Source organism: Octopus bimaculoides, chromosome 27, assembly GCF_046866305.1.
Source record: "Octopus bimaculoides isolate indiv1 chromosome 27, ASM4686630v1, whole genome shotgun sequence".
NCBI classification, from domain to species: Eukaryota; Metazoa; Mollusca; class Cephalopoda; order Octopoda; family Octopodidae; genus Octopus; species Octopus bimaculoides.
In genome coordinates this window covers 15,057,238-15,077,898 of record NC_142954.1, presented here as the reverse complement: position 1 = coordinate 15,077,898, position 20,661 = coordinate 15,057,238, and the positions used below count along the sequence as shown (strand labels likewise).

At 39.2% G+C, this 20,661-nt stretch overlaps 1 protein-coding gene across 1 annotated transcript; it reads right to left on the bottom strand.

The window, feature by feature from the left end:
* Positions 1 to 1,631: 1,631 nt before the first annotated feature.
* Positions 1,632 to 20,252, bottom strand: LOC106867068 (hemocyanin G-type, units Oda to Odg). Its single transcript, XM_089343393.1, has 13 exons — positions 20,162 to 20,252; positions 19,995 to 20,025; positions 15,909 to 17,141; positions 14,336 to 14,798; positions 12,905 to 13,686; positions 11,004 to 12,245; positions 9,448 to 10,698; positions 8,271 to 9,292; positions 7,429 to 7,669; positions 6,596 to 7,257; positions 3,559 to 4,141; positions 2,256 to 3,461; positions 1,632 to 1,851 (listed from the first exon to the last, which is right to left on the bottom strand). The coding sequence occupies exons 1-13, from the start codon at positions 20,210 to 20,212 to the stop codon at positions 1,847 to 1,849; spliced, it is 8,772 nt and encodes a 2,923-aa protein (XP_089199519.1). The 5' UTR covers positions 20,213 to 20,252; the 3' UTR covers positions 1,632 to 1,846.
* Positions 20,253 to 20,661: the final 409 nt, after the last annotated feature.

Below are 20,661 nucleotides of genomic sequence, written 5' to 3'. Positions count from 1 at the left end.
CCTAAACTAGAGTTTGATTTGAAGAAGATTTGGCTGCTATTTCTAGGAAATGAAGCACTTGGTGGAGGTGCATTAATAATTCTGGTAGCTCCAATAAGTGCAGGCAATATTCAAGTATTTTGATGGCTTTTTCCCCTTTTTTTACGAACAGTCTAGTAAATCGGAAATGTCAGAACTAACGGGGATTAATACCATATACACCGTCACAGCAGTTACTGTATTCAACTGAATAGACATCAATGATTAGTTGAAATTATCGAAATAAGACAATTTTTAACGTGAAATAACTTCGAATACAAAAACACTACATAAAAAAATGTTGCCCGTCAAATCACAAAGGTCCCGATCATATAATAATATAAATATATAGATATATGCATATATCCATACATATATGTACATACCTACATCTATATGTATACATGCATGCATATATGGGTACAGGACATAAAAAAAACGTTAAACACAATGAGAAACGAAAAACGAAAACAGAAAACGAACTTTTTTCGAACAACGGAAAAAAACAAACAGAGAAACGAGACATGCAACATAACGAGTATATCTCTTCGTCAGTTGTCCCTGTCCATCTACTCCGCGATTTAGTGAATAATAATGAGTCTCGTGGATTCCATTTTCTTTATCTCTCTCTCACTCTCTTTCTCTCTCTCACACACACACGCACACACAGAACTTAGAAAGACTAGGTTTTTGGAAGAAAGAGAAAAAGAAACTGTCACGGATTCTCCAAATCTAATCTATTAGTGGCACAGTGAAGATTTGTAAGACATTCCAAAGGTTCTTTAGATGTATACACAATAGGGTGTATGCATCGACAGGTGAACCGACTTACCGACCAAACCACATATTTACAAACGCTCTTAACTCAAAGAATCTTGTTTGAACTCTTTTAAGAAGAACTTTAATAAAATTCAAAGAAGTATGTACATACATACATAAATACAGACAGACAGACACATTAATAGAAGCAATCCCGTCGCCAGAGTTTGATATCTGGGAGTGCTTCAGAATATTCTGGATGGACACTAATTTGCAATAATGCTAAAGTAGAGTTTCGAAATAAGTGTATTACTGTAAATCTGAGGGTGCGCCATTGACTAGTGAGGGGGCATTGCCGTACAGAGCATCCCTTTAGCAACGGGCATGCACTCAGGAGAGAGAGAGAGAGAGAGAGAGAGAGAGAGAGAGAGAGAGAGAGAGAGAGAGAGAGAGAGAGAGAGAGAACGTTCCGCTAGAAGAAGTGTAACTTTAAAAATCAAATAAATATCGACGCACAAATCAGTGATGATTAAAAGAAAGCTGCATACAATCATATTTAATACATTCCTGTTCACTCACGAGTGGCTATTTCTTATTTGTTGTTTACATAATAAGACAGTTGTTCTTAGTGGCTTCGAACGACAGATGCTGTGTTTATTGTGGATGAAGTTCGACAACACAATTGCTAATCCAGCTCGATGTGTTTTTACACACATTGTCTGTAAGGAAGTATTCTCCTCCGAGCCAGTTACCGTAACGAAGATGTTTCCACGTTTCAGTGTACGCGAGCGTATTAAATATAAATGTACATCTCTTAATTCTTAAACTTTAATAAGAAGACGAACAAAGCAAGATTGAGTATTCATGGTAGATTTATTAGCATAAAGAGTAAATTTCAAATAAATGTAATGCAAAAGGCAGTTTCAGTGTCGGGAAATATTCCTTGGATTGGCGTTATAGCCGTAAAGTTCCTTATAATCATTACCGTTGGGGAAAAAATGTTACGTCAGAGAGAGTACTTCGATGTTTCATATCAGAAAAGTAAAGGAGCCCATTACAAGGAGGATTTTCAAGCTGGAAAAACAGAAGAAAAATCATTCAAATGACTGGAATATTAAGTGTGTTAGTGGGAGGGAGTGGGGTGAGACGGTTCTTCGTTGTTGATGAACGAAATTCCAATTTAGCGTGTGAGAGTTACTATAAGATATAAAGATATGGCAAGATTAGATATTAGATGCAAACCATGTTTAGAACAGATGGAATTAATTAAACAACATATGGTATCAGAGAATTGTTTAAGTGATCAAGTTATTATATTTTCTTCAAAAATATATTTCATTGATGCTATTTAAAAATATTTGAAAAAGAAAGAAACTAAGATGAATAAATAAATCATTGGAAATACACCAGAGAATAGTTCCGAAAAAATGAAAATGAATTTAAAAAGAATAAAAATGGCCAAATGTAAGATGACTGACCTGCAGCTGGATGGTACATGATACTTGGTGGTGGTATCAGGCTGGAAGCTCGGGTACTTCCATCAGTACCCTTTATAGAGACTTTCATACTGAACTGATCGTGAGCATGGAGACGGAGCTGTTCTAAAGTGCTGGTTATGTCATATTTATAGAGACGATCAAACGCCCAGAACATCTCGTGCTCGCCGCCTAAAATGCAAAACGTGCCTGCAAATTTGCATTCTCCATCTTTGCGACATACTTCGAACTCGACATCAGCAGATTGTCCAATGGTACGCAATAAGAAACCAGCATAGACTCGGTCTTTCTTTTTGGATTTCATTAATTCTGTTTCCAACTGTGGAATCGTCATACCATGGAAGATGAGGTTATCATAGTCGTAGTGTAATTTGTGATAATCGAAAGATGATTCTCCAGTCGAATGAGTTTTGGTTTGCTCGTTGTGGTTGGCATCGGAACTGAAGGGATTGAGAGGTCTTTTAAGCCTGTGGATTTCGCAGTTGGCACTATCATATGGAAGTCCTCGATATTTCTGCAAGGCTTGCCAGATGGCCCAGATACGATCAGTGTTTGAATGATGTAAGTAAAAGAGTGGATCGTATGAGGTGTAATGAAGGGTTGACATGCTGTAAGGAGAGTTGCCTCCTACCCACGAGTGAATGGCATTATGGGAGATTTCGAACTGGATTTCAAAGTCGCAGAAATTAGTTTGTTCTAGTGCAAACAGAATTTGATCGTAGAAGAAATGTCGACCTTCAAATAGTTGGTGTCGCGGCGCTCTGGTCGTTATCTCATCAGCTGAATCAATATGTGCGTGATGAAACGGATTGTCTGTCTCTTCAGTGACCAATGTTGGCAGATGAGTGAACGGTGTCGTCCAATCCCAATAAGGAATACCTGTTTTGGCACCTTTCAGTTTCAAAGCGTCTTCCATTTGCTTCACAAACAGTCTATGCCAGTGAGGGAATGTTACCATTCCATGTTGGCAGCAAGCATATGCCGTACCGTTCGGGTATTTACAGCTAAGTGGCATGCCGTGATAAGCTGCAATCTTCTGGTAACCGTTTTCAGATTTGTCAGCCATTACGTCACTTAAAGCATGTCTTAAGTTGTCAATCTCTGACGGTGTCAAACTGTTAACGTTCTTCCTAACAATTGTTCCCTCGGCGTATTCCTTATGATGATGATCATGTTGGTGCACAGATCCTGTAAAAGAAAACAGAGCAAGCTATGAAGTACCGAAGAAGGACGGGTCATATCTGTATTCAAAGTAAAGATAAACTCTTTAAAACAATTATCTTACCTTTAGCAGGAGAATATACCAACGAAGGTTTAGGCAAAGAATTCTGGTCTAAAACAGCGCCATCTACTGTTATAATTTCCATCTCCAAATGTACTTTACTGTCGTGATGGAAAAGAGATTCCATAGCGATACCTTTCTCCTTCAGAACCTTTGTGATGTCCATTTTATATGTTCTATCAAAATGCCATGGCATTTCTGTTTCTCCACCCAAAATGAACACAACACCAGCTCCTGAACAACTCTTGTCGTCACATAATTTCAGGTGGACGTCGGCTGAGGTTTTGATGCCGTGGAGTAAGAAAGTGGCGAACACACGGTCTTTCTGTTTCAATTTCTGAATTTCTATTTCCAAATGTTCAGTATCCATTCCATGGAACTCGAGGTTGTCGTATTTGTAATTCAAACCTTTGTAATCAAACAATTTATTTGGAGTGGCCAAAGCTCGGGTGGCCAAATTGGGATTGGATTCCCAGGTGAATGGTTTCATAGCCAAAGACATTTGATCAAGGGCACAGTAAGCTTTGTCGAACGGCATCTTTCTGTATTCTTGTAATTCTTGCCAAATTGCCCAAATACGGTCGACCTGAAACAAATATGATAAAACAAAGTCAAACACTTCCGGTCATTTTTGTTAAAACAAGAAAAAATACAAATTACATCTACACACATACGTATGTATGTATGTATGTATGTATGTATGTATGTATGTAATCCAGAAAATCGAAGTAAAAACACAAGAAAGGAACAACAACGCGAGGACGTGGTACAATCAAAGTATTAGCAGTAGGGAAGAAAGGTAGTTTTACGTTTCGAGCAAAGCTCTTCTTCAGAAATAGGCGACAGAGTTAAGTCCAAGAGAAAAGGATGGCGGAGGAAAAAATCACCCTCGATCCACGGCGCTACTAGTAACATGCAACGCAGTACAACCTATTGAATTGTCAGCTCATCGGTGACTAAACTTGCAACCCCATCAAGTTTGCTTGGTGAGGAGGGCGATTGTTGGACACTCTGCAGGGCGGAAGGGCTCATGAGCAGTCAACGGCCATCCAACAATATGTGTACATGTGTATGTATGTATGGTTATTGGCCCACTGGGACTGGGAGGCCCCTCTGTTGTTGTTACATCTCTCTAAGAGAAAGCCTGCAACGCTGGCAATAGTCGATGATGTAGGCTAGTTTTTCTTTTCGAGTTTATGTCGTCCATGTTCAGAGAGTGGGATTGGATTTGTGCAGATGCTTTCCCTATTACAAAAAGATCATCATGCACAGGCATCGCTTGAAAACAAAAGTAAGACCTATCACAAAAATGGCTAGTCGTAGCCTTCGCATGTGTGGGACTTTCGATATCAGGCGATGGCAATGCTCCAACACGAGTTTGCAGCCATCACGTATGTATGTATGTATGTACGTATGTATGCGTGTGTGTGTGTGTGTATGTATGTATGTATGTGTGTGTGTATGTCTGTATGTATGTGTGCTAACGTAACTCATACCCTTTTACTCTTACTTGTTTCAGTCTTTTGACTGTGGCCATGCTGGAGCACCACCCTTAGTCGAGCACATCGATCCCAGGACTTATTCTTTGTAAGCCTAGTACTTATTCTATCGGTCACATTGGTCGAACCGCTAAGTTACGGGGAGGTAAACACACTAGCATCGGTTGTCAAGCGATGTTGGGGGGACAAACACAGACACACAAACATATACATACACACACACACACACACACACACACACACACACACACACACACACACACATATATATATATATATATATATATATATATATATATATATATATATATATATATATATATATATATATACGACGGGCTTCTTTCAGTTTCCGTCTACCAAATCCACTCACAAGGCTTTGGTTGACCCGAGGCTATAGTAGAGGACACTTACCCAAGGCACCACTGCAGTGGGATTGAACACGGAACCATGTGGTTGGTAAGCAAGCTACTTACCACACAGCCACTCCTACGCCATGTGCATTTTTCTTGACTCTCTTCTCTCATCTTCGTTTCCTTTCATCTTTTTCTTCTCTTTCCATTCTGTCTGGGACTTCTCTCAAAAATCCGACAACGGACTATTTCTCAAAGTTATACATTCATTCTATAACTTTTATTCCTTCTTTGCGTATCAACATAATATTAACTGTCAACATCCCTAGGATTTCTATTGCATTTTGTTATTTGTATTTTATGTATGTATGTATATGTGTGTGTGTGTATGTTTGTTTGTTTGTGTGTCCGTGCGTGTGTGTGTGTGTGTGTGTGTGTGTGTGCGTGTGCATGCGTGCGTGTCTGCTTTTCTCGGACTATCCATTCCTTCACCCTTTTCTTCCTCTCTAAACTTTTTCCTCTTTCCGACGAAGAGCCATGCTCGAAACGTCAATCCAGTTTTCCAACTAAAACAGAGTTCTCACCCATTTTTTACCTATCGGCCCCTTTGATTACCATTTTATTCTGGTGAATCCCCATAGCCATTAGATGTTTAAAATCTAGTTTTATAGAAACTTCTTTCAGAATTGCTATTACGGTTTTCAATCATTAACTTGTGTAAGTTGAACTCTGTGAAATGTTAGAGAGGGAAACCTAGCTGTTTCTTGCAATAAATAACCCATACATACATCTAGAGCAAGGGGTCTCAACAATTTTTTTTATCTATAGATCCCTTTCATTATTATTCAGGCGGTTATGCTAATGATAATAATAATAATAATAATAATAATAATAATAATAATAATAATAATAATAATAAGAATAATAATGAGGGTTTCAAACTTTGGCACAAGGCCAGCGATTTCAGAGTCGGGGCAAGTCGATAATATCGACCCCAGTTCTCTTCTGGTATGGGCACAATGCCTTATATTTTGATGGAAAAAGGGCTAGTTGATTACATCAAATCCAATGTTTGACTGGTACTATTTTGTGGACCCCAAACTGTTGAGAGACAAAGTCGACCACGCTGGCGTTTGAACTCAACTCAGAGCGTAAACAAAGAAAAAATATCAATGAAGCTTCACTTACCATAGAATGATGGATGTAAAATATAGGGTCGAAAGAACTGTATACCAAATTGGACATGGCATATTTCTGATGACCACCCAAGAGATAATGAATTGAATTGTGGACAACTTCGAACTGGACTTCAAAATCACAGAAATCTTCCTGTTCCAGCATTAGTAGAACTTGATCGTACAGCAAAGACGTTTCACCTCCCTTTGCCAATTCAAATAAATCCTGTTGAACATCACGTACAGTGTATGTTTCTTCTGATTTGATGTGACCCCTGAGGAAAGGGTTCTCAACCACAACATCATTCCAAGCGTCATAGTAATCAGACCTGGACAAAACACTTGGTAATTTGTCAGAAGGCGTTGTCCAATCCCAGTAAGGAATTGCAACATTGGAACCATGTCTTCGTAGAGCCTCTTCGAATTGCAGTACATAGATACGATGCCAATGAGGGAAAGTTGCCATACCATGTTGGCAACAGGCGTATTTCGCGTTTTCTGGATCTGGACACATTGTAGAACCGTGATAATTTGCGACAGTCTGGAATCCGAAACTGCTCTCATCTTCCTTCATACGTGTTAAAGCAGACATGATATTTTGTACATCTCGTTCTTCTAAGGAGTTGATGTTTTGGCGAATTCTGTTGTGTGGAATAAATCTTTGCTTCTCATGTCCTGTTTACAAAGAAAGGCGAGATAACATTTAGACAAGAGAATCTAGAAATGATACGACAGATCAAAGAGAGAAGAAAATGGAGAGAGTGAGAGGGGGTGAGAGAGAGAGAGAGGGGGGTGAGAGAGAGAGAGAGAGAGAGAGAGGAATAAAGAGAAATGAGAACGACTTACTCAATGCAGGAATACGAATAATGGTTGCTTGTGGGATTAAGTCTGATGGTAAATCAGTTCCATTAGCTGTCTTGATATGGTGATGGATGTGGAAATGAGAATCGAATTTCAATCCCATATCATGAAGAATATCGGTAATTTCCATCAGATAAAGACGATCAAAAGCCCATGACATCTCAGCGCTTCCACCCAAAATGGCGAAATGGCTGCCGTCGTGACACGAGTTCTTTTCATCACAAACCTGAAAGAAAGAAATTGATTTGGGGTTATTTTTACGGAAAGAAATGGCGGAGAGTGTTGGTGATGAGAAGGTAAACCTAAGTGCAGAGACGAATATCTGGTTAGTGTGTGTATGCGTGCGTTTATGTTAGTGTGTGCGTGTATTTGTATTACTGTTTCTCAGTGAGTGTACGGGGAGATACGTTTAAGCTTTTTGTCTGCGCGTTTATGTTAAGTTGTGTCTGATGTGTGTATGTGTGCGTATGCATGTGTTATGGTGATGTGTATGTGTGTATGTGTGTTTGCGTATATTGTGAGACTGTGTGCGTATGTTTGTGCGTGATACTTATGGTAGTGCGTCTACGTTTGTATTTATGTATCAGTATGTTAGTGATTGTGTATATATGCATTTTATGTTCGTTGCGTGTATGTGTTTGTGAGTGTATGTGTGTGTGTGTGTGTGCATATATATGTCTGCCTGTGTGTGTGTGTGTGTGTGTGTATACGTGTAGTTGCTGTGTTGATGTGTGTGTGTGTGTGTGTGTGTGTATGATGAATCATGCATTTTCGATATTGACCCAAGTGCTGTGTCGTTCAGGTTTGCAAAGGCGGCGTAAACTTACCTGGAAAGTAGCAGAGGCCGACTGACCGATTCCTTTCAATAAGAACCCTGCGAACATTCGCTCTCTTTGCTTCTGAGTCCTGATGTAAGCTTCCAGTTGCGCAATCGACATGCCATTCATTTCCAGCATATCGTATTCATAGTGGAAATGTTCTTTGTACTTGAAGACGGACGAGGGCGTAGAGTATTTATAGGTGTGAGGGTTCAAATTGTAGGGAGGACCGAACGAGAAAGGTTTCAGTGGTTTCGACATCATTTCAAGAGCACAGTTGGATTCGTAAGCCGGAAGACCTCTTAACTTCTGAAGTTCCTGCCAAATAACCCACAGGCGGTCAACGTTGGCGTGATGGGAGTAAAAAGCTGGGTCGTAAGCAGCGTAATGCAGGTGGTTCATCGAGTAGATTTCTTTACCACCCAGCCAAGAATGGATAGCATTATGAACGACCTCGAATTGAATTTCAAAATCGCAATAATCCGTTTGTTCTAAAGCCAAAACGATGTTATTGAACAACCAAGTTTGTTTTCCCAATTCGGGTTTCTCAAAAATATGTTCGCTGATATCACGGTGGGTCATAGTCTCTTTGCTGATATATGATATGTGACCGTGGTTAAAAGGGTTGAACATTTCGATGCCTGTGTATGGGTTGACGTATTTCTCCAAAGCGAGGAAGCTGGGTATTTCTGACATTGGATAAGTCCAGTCCCAGTAGGGAACACCGACTTTGGCGCCGTGTCTTTGCAAAGCTTGCTCGAACTGAACGACAAACAGACGGTGCCATTGAGGGAAAGTGGCCATACCGTGGAGGCAACAGGCGTAGCGATGTTTAGCTGTTGGGTTCGGACACATCGGTGGAATAGCGTGGAACGTTGCTATGCTTTCGAAACCGTCTGAAGACTTGTCCTTTTGCATTCGTTTTAAAGCATGCATAAGAGAATCGATTTCATCGAGAGATAAACGATTTATATTCTTTCTTACAAGGTTTCCTCGTACCAATTTCTCCTCGTCGCTCTCGGAATGGGCACCTGCAAACCGACAACAAATCTTACATCAATTCAACAAATAAGCAAGGCATTTTACAAAAACAATAACAAAAAAAAACATATGTAAATTGAAAGGAGGAAATCTTAAGGCATAAGAACATGACAATATATTGGATGTGATAGAAAGTTAATCTTACCATGTTTCGGAACAAATATAATGGTTGGTTCTGGAAATATTTTCTGTTCTACCTTCGATCCATTAACAGCTCTAACTTCTGTTTTAATATGGAAGTGACTATTGTGGTTGAGCCCTAACTTCACGAGTGAATCAGTGATCTCGTAACGGAAGAGGTTAGTGAATCTCCATGGCATTTCCGATTCTCCTCCCAAGATGGAAAACACTCCGGCGTAGTTGGCACAATTCTCTTGATTCTGGCCAGTCGGAGCACATATGTAAATTCTAACATCGGCAGAAGCTTTGACTCCGTGCAACAAGAATCCTACAAAAACACGATCTTGTTGGTTCCTGTTGTGTTGCAAGAGGTTTTCTAGTTGAATAACAGTGAGACCGTTGAAAGTGAGTGAGTCGTATTTGTAATGAAACACATTCTGATAGTCGAACACATCGTTTGCTCTGCTATGAGTGAAGGTCAAAAGATTGGAGTTTGCAGTTTTGTTGCTGAAAGGACGCATTGGTTGGTTGAGCAGTCCAAGAGCACAGTTGGCACTGTTATAGGGTAATTTACGGTAGCGTTGCAGTTCCTGCCAAATGGCCCACAGACGATCGATGTTGCTATGATGAAGGAAGAAAGCAGGGTCGTAGGCTGCATAATCAAGTGACGACATGGAATGAGGATCTCGACCACCAAGCCAAGAGTGGAGACTGTTATGAAGGACTTCTAAGTGAGTGGAAAATTCACAAAAGTCTGTTTGTTCAAAGGCGAACAGTGCATGATCATAAAAATAGTTGTTTCCGAAGAGATCCGGTTGAGGGTCACGGTCAGTTTCTGTGTTTTCAAACGATATCTTTCCTTTGAAGAAAGGATTCGACTCAATGTGAAGAGTGCGTGAATTATAGAACGTAGCTTCGCTGATAAGTTTCGGTAATTCCTCGAAAGACTTCAGCCAATCCCAGTACGGAACGGCAACTGAAGAGCCTCTAGCCAACAGTTCATTCTCAACAGACACTGTATATAAACGATGCCAGTGAAGGAAGTTGGGCATGCCGTGCAAACAACACGTGTACACTTTGCTACCGTCTTCGTTTGGACATTTAGCAGGAAGTCCGTGGAAAGCTGCTATTCTTCCGTATGTACCATCCATCTTGATCTGCTTGAAAGCATTTCTCAGAGATTCAATTTCACCGACATCCAAATTTTCCAAATTCTTCCTGATTCGATTAGCACTCGTCACAGGTTCGATCCATGCACGGTCTTCGCCATAATGACCTGCGAAAAATGAAAAACAAAAAGAAAGTAAAAAATACAGAAATGTCATTTAATCAAAGCTTCGACGATAGAGTTTGTAGAGCCATCTAAAATATCTTCAGGCAAATTGAATTATGAGGCATTCTGTATGTGGTGGGGAGGGTAACTAATATGGCATTAAATATTCGCTTATGTAATTATGGAATGAAGGTAATTTCGAGTTTAATTTTTCAAGGGAATTTATAAAACTAAGAAAAAAATGGATTCGATTTTAATGCGGGGATGGGATTATTGTTGAATGTAATTAAATGTAAGTTTTAACTTGCCTAATCCAGGTTCAAATATGACTGCAGGTTCTAAACCAAGACTTGTCACTTCAGCACCACTCATGTCCTTCAGTGTATATTCAATGTGATAGAGATCGTTGTAATGGAGGTGCAGTTGTTCCATTTGTCTAGTAATGTCGGCTTTGTACACTCTGTCGAACTTCCATGGCATTTCGTTCTGGCTACCCAATACGTAGAATTCACCAGCTTTATTTCGGTCAGCACTTCCATGCAATCGGATGTAATACTCAACGAGAAGGGACTGTTTGTGGCCCTCCAGTAAGAAAGTAACGAAAATACGATCCTTAGCTCGACGTTTGTTAATCTCTGTCTGCAATTGCGGGATGGACAACCCACTGACGTCAAGTGAGTCGTATTCGTAGTGGAAGCCTTTCGTGTAGTCGAACGCATCGAAAGGAACGGAATGTTCGCGGGTTTGCGAGTCAACGTTGATGTCGCTTGACAAACTGAAAGGAGACATCGGTTGACGAAGAAGCTCGATTGCACAGTTGGCAGAGTTGTATGTATTTCCTCGATGTTTCTGTAAAGCTTGCCAGATGGCCCAGATTCTATCGACGTTTGAGTGGTGCAGTAAGAAGATTGGGTCGTAAGCAGTGAACTCGAGAGAGGACATTGAATAGGGCTCAGTACCTCCAACCAAAGCATGGATATGGTTATGTGCAATTTCAAACTGTACTTCGAACGAACAAAAGTCTTCCTGTTCAAGAGCGAAGATTACTTCGTTGGTCAAAGAAGTAAATTCACCGAATTTCGGTTGGATGAAAAGGTCAGCCGAAGGAGCACGAGATGTAGTCTTTCCTATATGGTCGATCGAACCACTGAAGAATGGGTTGATGTGATTTTCGCCATTCACATCGGTATATTCTTCTTCAGCTACAAGGTTCGGAAGTGCACTGATCGGATTCAGCCAATCCCAGTAAGGAATTCCGCCGTCATAACCGTTTCGTCGTAAACCATTTTCGAAGTTCAACGTAAGTAATCTGTGCCAGTGTGGGAACGTGGCCATTCCATGATGACAACAAGCATATTTATGTTCGGCGTCAGGACTGGGACACCATTCTGTAGAACCGTGGAAAGCAGCCACTTGTTGATAGCCACTCGCTGTTTTATCTGCTTCGTATTTTACCAGGGCTTCTCTCAGTGCTGTCATCTGGCTCGCTGTTAGAGTAGACACTGCTTTTCTTGTACGGAAGTTTTCGTCAAATTTAACGTCTGTTTTAACTGAAATACAAGACGATACACAAACAAAATTAGGTTTCGCTCATATTCTATACATCAATGCTGACGGACGTAACAACACTATAAACTCGAATTGGGAGACCATTTTATGTTGAAAGCCATATTGAAGTTAAGTGACATCTCGCAAGCCATTTTTCAGAAAATATCTTTTACTCCTAAACCTATGAATTTATAGAATATTATTTAAAAAAAAAAAACGATACTACAATGTAAAAAGTTGGTGATTCTAAATAAATATCCCAACGATTAACTATTATTTAGTATTTTTTTTTATAGAATTTTTTGGATTTTAATGTTTTGAACGCAATTGTAATTATTTTAAACTAGTAATTACAAATATAAGGAAATATAGTGCTTCTAAATCTCGAAGAGCATTATAAAGATAACCTTTAAAAAATATCAAATTAAATTAAAGATATATTCTAATGTATAGTTTGAAATAAAATACTACACTTTTTTTTCAGAAGTCCGAGAAAAGTTCTTGAGAAGACTGCATGAAGCTGTTTGGCCTCGGCATCTTTACTTTTACTATAGACTGACCAAATTGATTGTATTCAATAACTTGAATGACTAAACTAACCATTTCTGGTAGTGCATAAAAGGAAATTTCAAGCAAGAGATAAAGAAACAATTTTCATTACCTTTGCCGGGTTCGAATATGACAATCGGTTGTGAAATAATGGTCGATGGTAAAGCAGTTCCATTGACATCTTTGATATCGACACGGAGAGTAAAATCGCCAAATGGATCAACACCCAAAGCTTTGAGTGAATCTGTAATTTCTTGTCTGAATAATCGATCAAATCTCCATGGCATTTCCTTGCTGCCACCAAGAACAGAAGTTGGTGCAGCTAGATATTCGTTGCCAGCTGCCACAACATAGAGATCGATATTTGCCGATGTTTTAATACCCTCGAAGAGGAAACCGGCGAATACCCGGTCATGGGTTTTCTTTTCATCGATGTGTTTCTGCAGTTCTCGAATTGACATGCCGCCAAACGACAGGCTATCAAACGTATAGCCAAGGTTGGCTTGGTAGTCGTACACATCTGTCGGTATTGCATGTGCTCTGGTGTGTTCGTTATTGTTGAAGGGAGATTCGAAAGCGAATGGTTTGAGAGGTCGATGCACTTCGGAATTGGCACAATATGCTTTATACGGTTTTCCTCTGTGTATTTGCAGTGCTTGCCATATGGCCCATAACCTGTCCACTTGAGCGTGATGTAACCAGAAGAGAGGATCGAACGAAGTGTAATGCAGTGACGACATGGAGTAGGCCTCTTTGCCACCAATCCAAGCGTGAACAAAATTGTGTGTAACCTCGAACTGAACTTCGAAGTCACAGTATTCATCTTGTTCGTAGGCCAATAACAAACCGTCGTATAGTGGACAATGGTCACCTTTGGCTGGTTGTTTCATCAATCTGCATAAAACAAAACAAGCCTCAATTATATCTTCACACAAAAAAAAAAATTCACTAATATTTATTTTAGCCAATACATGCTTATTAATAAATTCAAATTAATTAATATTTATTGAAAATATATTTTACTAATTGTTTTTCATTCAGTGATCGTCTCCCCATATCCTCCTCCAGTTCTCGAATATACTGCGGTAAAATTTTACAGAAATTTTCATGCAATTTCCTGTATATACCATCGATAATCAACCAATCAATATAGTTTAACTATGACCTTTGAAAGACAATCAACAATTAGTCATTCCTCTATTTGCTTCTGGTATATTCTGAATTTCCCAAAGGCGTCTCTATTACAATTCACTCAACATACCCGACTTGTATTAGCATTATCATCTCTCTCTCGCTTTCTCTCTCTCGTGAGCACGTGAGTGCATAGTCTGGGTTTGAAACCTGAACAGTCGTTTCGAAAGTAATCCTCCACTACGCTCAAATACTTCGATACCACCAAGAGCTATCATTCGACAAATGTCAAAAAGTGTACAAGATGGAATAACGATAATAATAACGAGGAAACGAAGAGCTGTTCTATGAAATGGAGAGCTGTTTCCAATCAATAAAAAACAAAAATCGATAAAGGGCCAGAGTTACAAACCTTGGATCAATATCGCGTGTAGTGTAGACCCCGGAATGGAGGAAGTCGATGGAGGCACGGAAGAAAGGATTCGGTTTAGTTTCCAATGTGAAAGGATCTTGATATGTTTCTTCAGCGACCAAAGAGGGCAGATGGGTGATGGGTTTTGACCAATCCCAATATGGTACACCAACTGTAGATCCTCTGTCAGCGAGGGCGTCCTCAAACTGCATGATTACAAGCCGGTGCCAGTGAGGAAATGTAGCCATTCCATGTTCACAGCAAGCAATACGATTTGGAGCATCTGGACGCGGGCATTTGGCAGGAAGACCGTGGAATTCTGCCAGAGCCTGATAACCATTAATGGATTTATCCAACATAAAACGTTCCATGGCAATTCTTACTCCATATTCTTCTTCTTTAGTGAGGACACTGACATCTTTACGTACCTTTACATCAGCTTTATCAACTTTGATCATCTCAGCTGAAATTAGAGAAGAGAGACACTTCAAATAGAGGTTAATTTTGAAATAATTCATTTCAATTAAAACTATTGTCTAAAATATTTCGACATTACATTTGCTGGGAGAACCTCCATGCGCTCTTTCCCAGAAATTATAATTTCTTGAATTATGTATCTTTCATCTTTTTCATCTTTTATATTTTTGACTAGATTTAGTAAATTTTCAGCGGCCATGCTTGAGCAGTGATTGGAGGGTTTTAGTCGAATAAATCGATCCCTGTACATATTTTTAAATCTTGTATTTATTCGCCGAACCCATTCCTCATAGTACATTTATGATTCTATTTTCTTAATTCATTATCAATAGAATATTATCATCATCATCATCATCTAATAATTGTATTACCTTCAGTTTGAAGAAATATTTTTAGGAAGTGGTAGACCTAAAACGTGGATGTTACGCCTAACTGTATGATGTAGACACAGCAAGGATAACCGTGTGAACACAACAATTTGCTACTTGGCTGACTTTAGCAACAGCTTAGTCTCTGGTGAGGATTCTTTCAAGAAGCCTGGTTACCTTGTTGCCTACATTTTCACTGGCATCAGTCCTACCATCCACACTTGATGTAATGAAGACCTTCAAATCACATCAGGTCACGGATTTTACAGTTTTCCCTACTTATAAATAACCATAGATCGTATTCAGTGACGCAGAGAGCTTAATTAATATTATTATGTCTACAATTAACCAGATTAGTAATGAAATCAGATAATTCTCAATTACAATGTGAACTTCATTTTACAAAGAAACAAACCTTATCTGCAGAATAAATCTGAAATGTTTCTGTTGTGAAGAAATCTTCAGATTTTACTTTCGATCAAATGATGCCGTTGTTTATCCCTGTTTATGTAGACTTATGAACAAAGCCCTTACAACTGTGAACATCCCATCTATTTGTATATGTGGAAGTACATTTAGTAATGTATTCTGTTTTATTTAGATTGTAATTTGAGGAAGATTTAGTTGCTATTTCTTGCTAGCCGTCTGATCGAATGGTCTAGTGACTTGTGTAATTTAGCGGTGTTTAAAATGAAGTTTCTGTTGAAATATGTTTAAATGGTACTTACGGTCGTGATGTCCAACTTCCGGTATGTAGGTAACAATCGGTTTCGGAATAACATCACTAGGCAGATGACTTCCGTTGATGGCAGTTACTTCGGCTTTCAGATAATAGTTTCCATCCAATTCCAATCCTAACGACTTGACAGTATCGGTGATGTCATGAAGATAAGGATAACCGAAATCCCATGGCATTTCTCTTTTGCCACCAAGGATGAAGAATTCTCCAGCGTCGTGATGGCAGTCATCACTCTTTCTTGAATCTTTGCTCGGGATACACACCGAGATATGGACATTAGCAGATGTCTTGATGCCGCCCAGTCGGAAGTTGGCGAAAGATCTCGGATGAGATTGACGTTCTTTTAATAAGCTGTCTAATTCGGAAATGCTCATTCCATTCAATGTGAGATCGTCGTAATTATATTCCAAATGATCGGCAGTAAATATATCGGCTGCTTTAGCGTTCTTCTTGGTTAGTTCGATCGGGTTAGAATCTCGTCCGAACGGTTCCATGGGAGTATGCAACAGGTTCAAACCGCAGTTAATTTTGCTATCGTGACCTCGATGTTTCTGAAGAGCTTGCCATATAGTAAACAGACGCTCAACGTTGGAATGATGCAAAAAGAAGAGTGGGTCGTATGAGGTGTACTCCAGACTAGACATAGAATAAGGATATCTGCCGCCAACTAAGAAGTGCACTGGATTGTGAGCTATCTCGAATTGAACTTCAAATCGACAATATTCTTCCTGTTCAAAAGCCATCAAGATGTTCTTCAGTAAGCTGTTTTTCTTTCCATGTGAAGCGTCGAAAAGATGGTCATCAACTGCTCTTGCAGTGACTTTCTTCTCAAAACCAATGGCACCCGAATAAAAGACATTTTTCTTTGCTTTCTTGCCGCTGGGGTCAATAAACAACGGATGCTGCACCAGTGCCGGCAGTTCGGATATCGGCTGTGTCCAGTCCCAATAGGGGACGCCATGAGTTGATCCATGAGTTGCCATAGCCTGTTCGAAGTGTACAAGGTACAGCCTGTGCCACAAAGGAAACGTAGGCATACCATGCAGGCAACATACCACTGTGCTACCATCGGCAGCTTTGCAGTCAGCCGGTTCTCCGTGATAGGCTGAAATAGCCTGGAAGCCAGTCGGACCTTCGTCCTTTTGCATAGAATATAAGGCCAGTTGTAGACTGACAACTTCATCCTGGGTCAGGCTGTCGACATTTTTGCGGACGAATTTACCTGAAGGAAAGACAGAAAAATAATGATTATAAGAGAATAAAAAGAAAAATATATAAATAAATGAAACGGAAAACATAGGAAGTTTAATATTTTACTTTGTTGAGGGCGGTGAGCTGGCAGACACGTTAGCACGCCTGGCAAAATGCTTAACGGTCTTTCGTCTGCCGTTACGTTTCGAGATCAAATTCCGCCGAGTTACTTCGTAACTTTTCTCTCTTTCTAAGCGTCAGTCTAATAATATCAACTGCAAAGTTTCCGTGGACTTTTATGTTTGTTTTGTATTTGCTTCGTATATGTATACATGTGTGTGTGTGTGTGTGCATGTCGCCGCGGTTTTGTGGCACGGAACAGAGCAGACCTTGCTATTCACTCAAGAAAACACGTAGTAAATGATCCACACGCACTCAAGCAAACTGAGTCCCCAACTTGTTCCATTTGCCAAAAGGTTTGCAAGGCACCAGCAGGCCTCGGCAGACACGTTCGTGTCCATAGAACATTGTCAATGCATTATTTTACTGAACTCTCATTTGTCGTTCATGATAAGAGAATCCATCATCATTATTGTCATCATCATCATCGTATATATATATACATATATATATATATATATATATATATATATATATATATATGCCTGTTTGTGCACGTATATAGACACACATATATGCATGCAGCAACACATACACACATATACATGTAGTTTAGTTTTTACTCAGGAAGGAAGGCAGTGCTCATAATTCTTTACAAGGCTTCTGAGAGTGATTAGAGGGAGGAAGGAAAACACCCTGAATGATTGCGACAGAGTGGACAATGCAAAAGATCTTCAAGTGTCCGGGTGGGTGGTGGTGTTGACCTGGACAACAAGTTCAGTATAGTACCCACGAAGTCATTGTAGGATTTGAACTCACAGCGCACAAAGTGTAACAAATACCGCAAGGCATCTGATACAGTGTTCTTACAGAACCGCTAATCTCCTTGGGATGCTACTTATGTTTTCGACCTTGAAAGGATGAATGTGATGTTGACATTAGCAGGAGTTGAACTCAGAACTTAAAGAGCCTGAAGTATCTGACATCTGGCTCGAAGTTTTTCATCTGATAACTTTCAAAACCAGGACAGCAGCTGTCAAGATCGAATGCGAGAGGACTTTCAACTTCTGTGTGTTCAACAAACAACCAACGAATTTGTGTGATTAGAAGGAAATTTAGCTGCCCTCTCTAGCAAGTCGAATGTCCAAGTTGAGACTCCTATTTGGAGAGGAATATCTCGTCAATATATCTTGCGTTGAAACTTATGGCTATTGTCAACATAAAGATATAAAGAATTATTGATTTGATGGCATCGTAATACCACAGAGAGAATGTATGGGCTCATAACATAAATATGTATGTATGCGTGTATACATGTATGTAAGTATGTATGTATGTATGTATGTATGTATGTATGTATGTATGTATGTATGTATGTGTGTATGTATGTATGTATGTGTGTGTGTGTGTGTGTGTGTGTGTATGTATGTATGCATGTGTGTTTGTATGCATGCATGTATGTATGTATATATGTATGTATGTGTGTGTGCCTGTGTGTATCTATAAATGTATGTATGTATATATAAACACGGAGGCGTGTAGCTTAGTGGTTCGGGTGTTGGACTCATGATTGTAAGATTGTGGTTTCGATTCTTGGACCGGGCGATAAGTTGTGTTCTTGGGCAAAACATTTCATCTCACATTGCCCCCAGTCCACTCAGATTGCAAAAGTGAGTAATCCTACGTCAGACCGGCGTCCCGTTCGGGTGGGAAATGTATACGCCATGGAAACCAGAAAACCGGAATTTTGAGCCTGGCATGATTCAAGGAAGAAATATTTTTTATATAAATAAATTATTTTTTATTTTTATATATAAATATAAATGCATATATATATATAAATGGATGTATGAATGTGTAAATGTATGTATGTATACATGTAAGTATAAATGCATGGAATCTTTATTATCATTATTGTTATTCTGGTTTTGTTAAGTTTCGGTCTTATTTCTAGTAATTTTTATTTACATTCGTCTTATCAAGAATCTGGTTCCATCCAAATGCACGAAACTCCATCGCTGTTTGATTTTGCATCACAACAACGGGATAAAGCTGGATGTTAAACCTTTTAAAAGTCTTGCATGGTTTTACTCTTCTCTTTACAATTTATATTTACTAAGAGATCGAGAGAGAGAGTTAGGTGGTCTTTTTCTTTATATGAAAAGTGTCGCATTTCGCGATTGCCACATGTATATGTGTATTATATGCTATGATTTAGTTTTATTTCTATATTTCTTGCCAATGGAGAAAGAACCGGTCTCTAACCTTGATCCAAGACTCCGTCATTGGAATTTCAATAACATCAACACGGTAGTCATAGATGCTTTGGTCTTTGTGTGCAAGTCATTGTGCATCAGTACATGTGCAGATCTGTATGTTGTGCTTTATGCATGTGTATTCATATGTATAGTCACATGTCTAGACACATGCATATGTATGCATATGCTAAACTTTTGGAAAGTTTTACGTATTTTGACAATTCCATTGATGGCTCGTCTTGCAGTCTTTTAATTAGCTTTCTCCTTTCTGGTTTTGAGAAGCCTAATTTCTCCAGATCGGTACTGCCCCAATGTATGTATGTATGTATGTATGTATGGATGTATGTATGTATGTATGTATGTATGTATGGATGGATGGATGGACGGAAGGATGAATGGATGGATGGAGCAGTGGGTGTGTACATCCATCCATTGCTCGTGTATGAGTGTGTTTGTGTTTGTGTTGTATGTTTGTAATGGAAAGTATATTGGAACAAGAAACTCACCGTTTGTAATTACTGGAATAAACACCGAGACCTGTGGAGGAAGAAACAACAATAATCAATGAATGAAACATAGAGAGAAAGAAATTAACTTAAAATGCAATTAATTATAATTTAAAATGGATTAATAAACGATAGAATTAGAATGGAAATGAGAGAAATATTCTTACGATACAAAGAATCGTCGCGCCAAGCAACCATGGGTCGCGGGTGGGTGCCATGTTGTTGAGAAGAACAATTACAGCTTGGCCCTCGGGAGGAAAGACCACACTGTGGAATGGATGTCTGCAGAGAAGTATATATAGCGGTGAAGTTATGGAGAGAATCTATACATTTTGGCAATCTGATCTGTCTATGTGGAGCAGAGGTCTAGAAAATAGCGTAAACACGACACAGGTCAGAAGTTCAGTGAACATTTGCTGCGATCTGTGGTTTTTTTGTTGTTGTTATATTTGTTTGTTTTTTTGTTGCTTTTGGTTTGTTTACGCTGAACAAAAATAAAATAAAATAAAACGAAAATAAATAATTAAAACAACTTATAAAAATCAATAAACGAAATTAGTGAAATTTGATTTTTTTGTTTTGAAAGAAACTGTAACTACATCACTTTACTCTGTGTGTGTGTGTGTGTGTGTGTGTGTGTGTGTGTGTGTGTGTGTGTGTGTGCGCG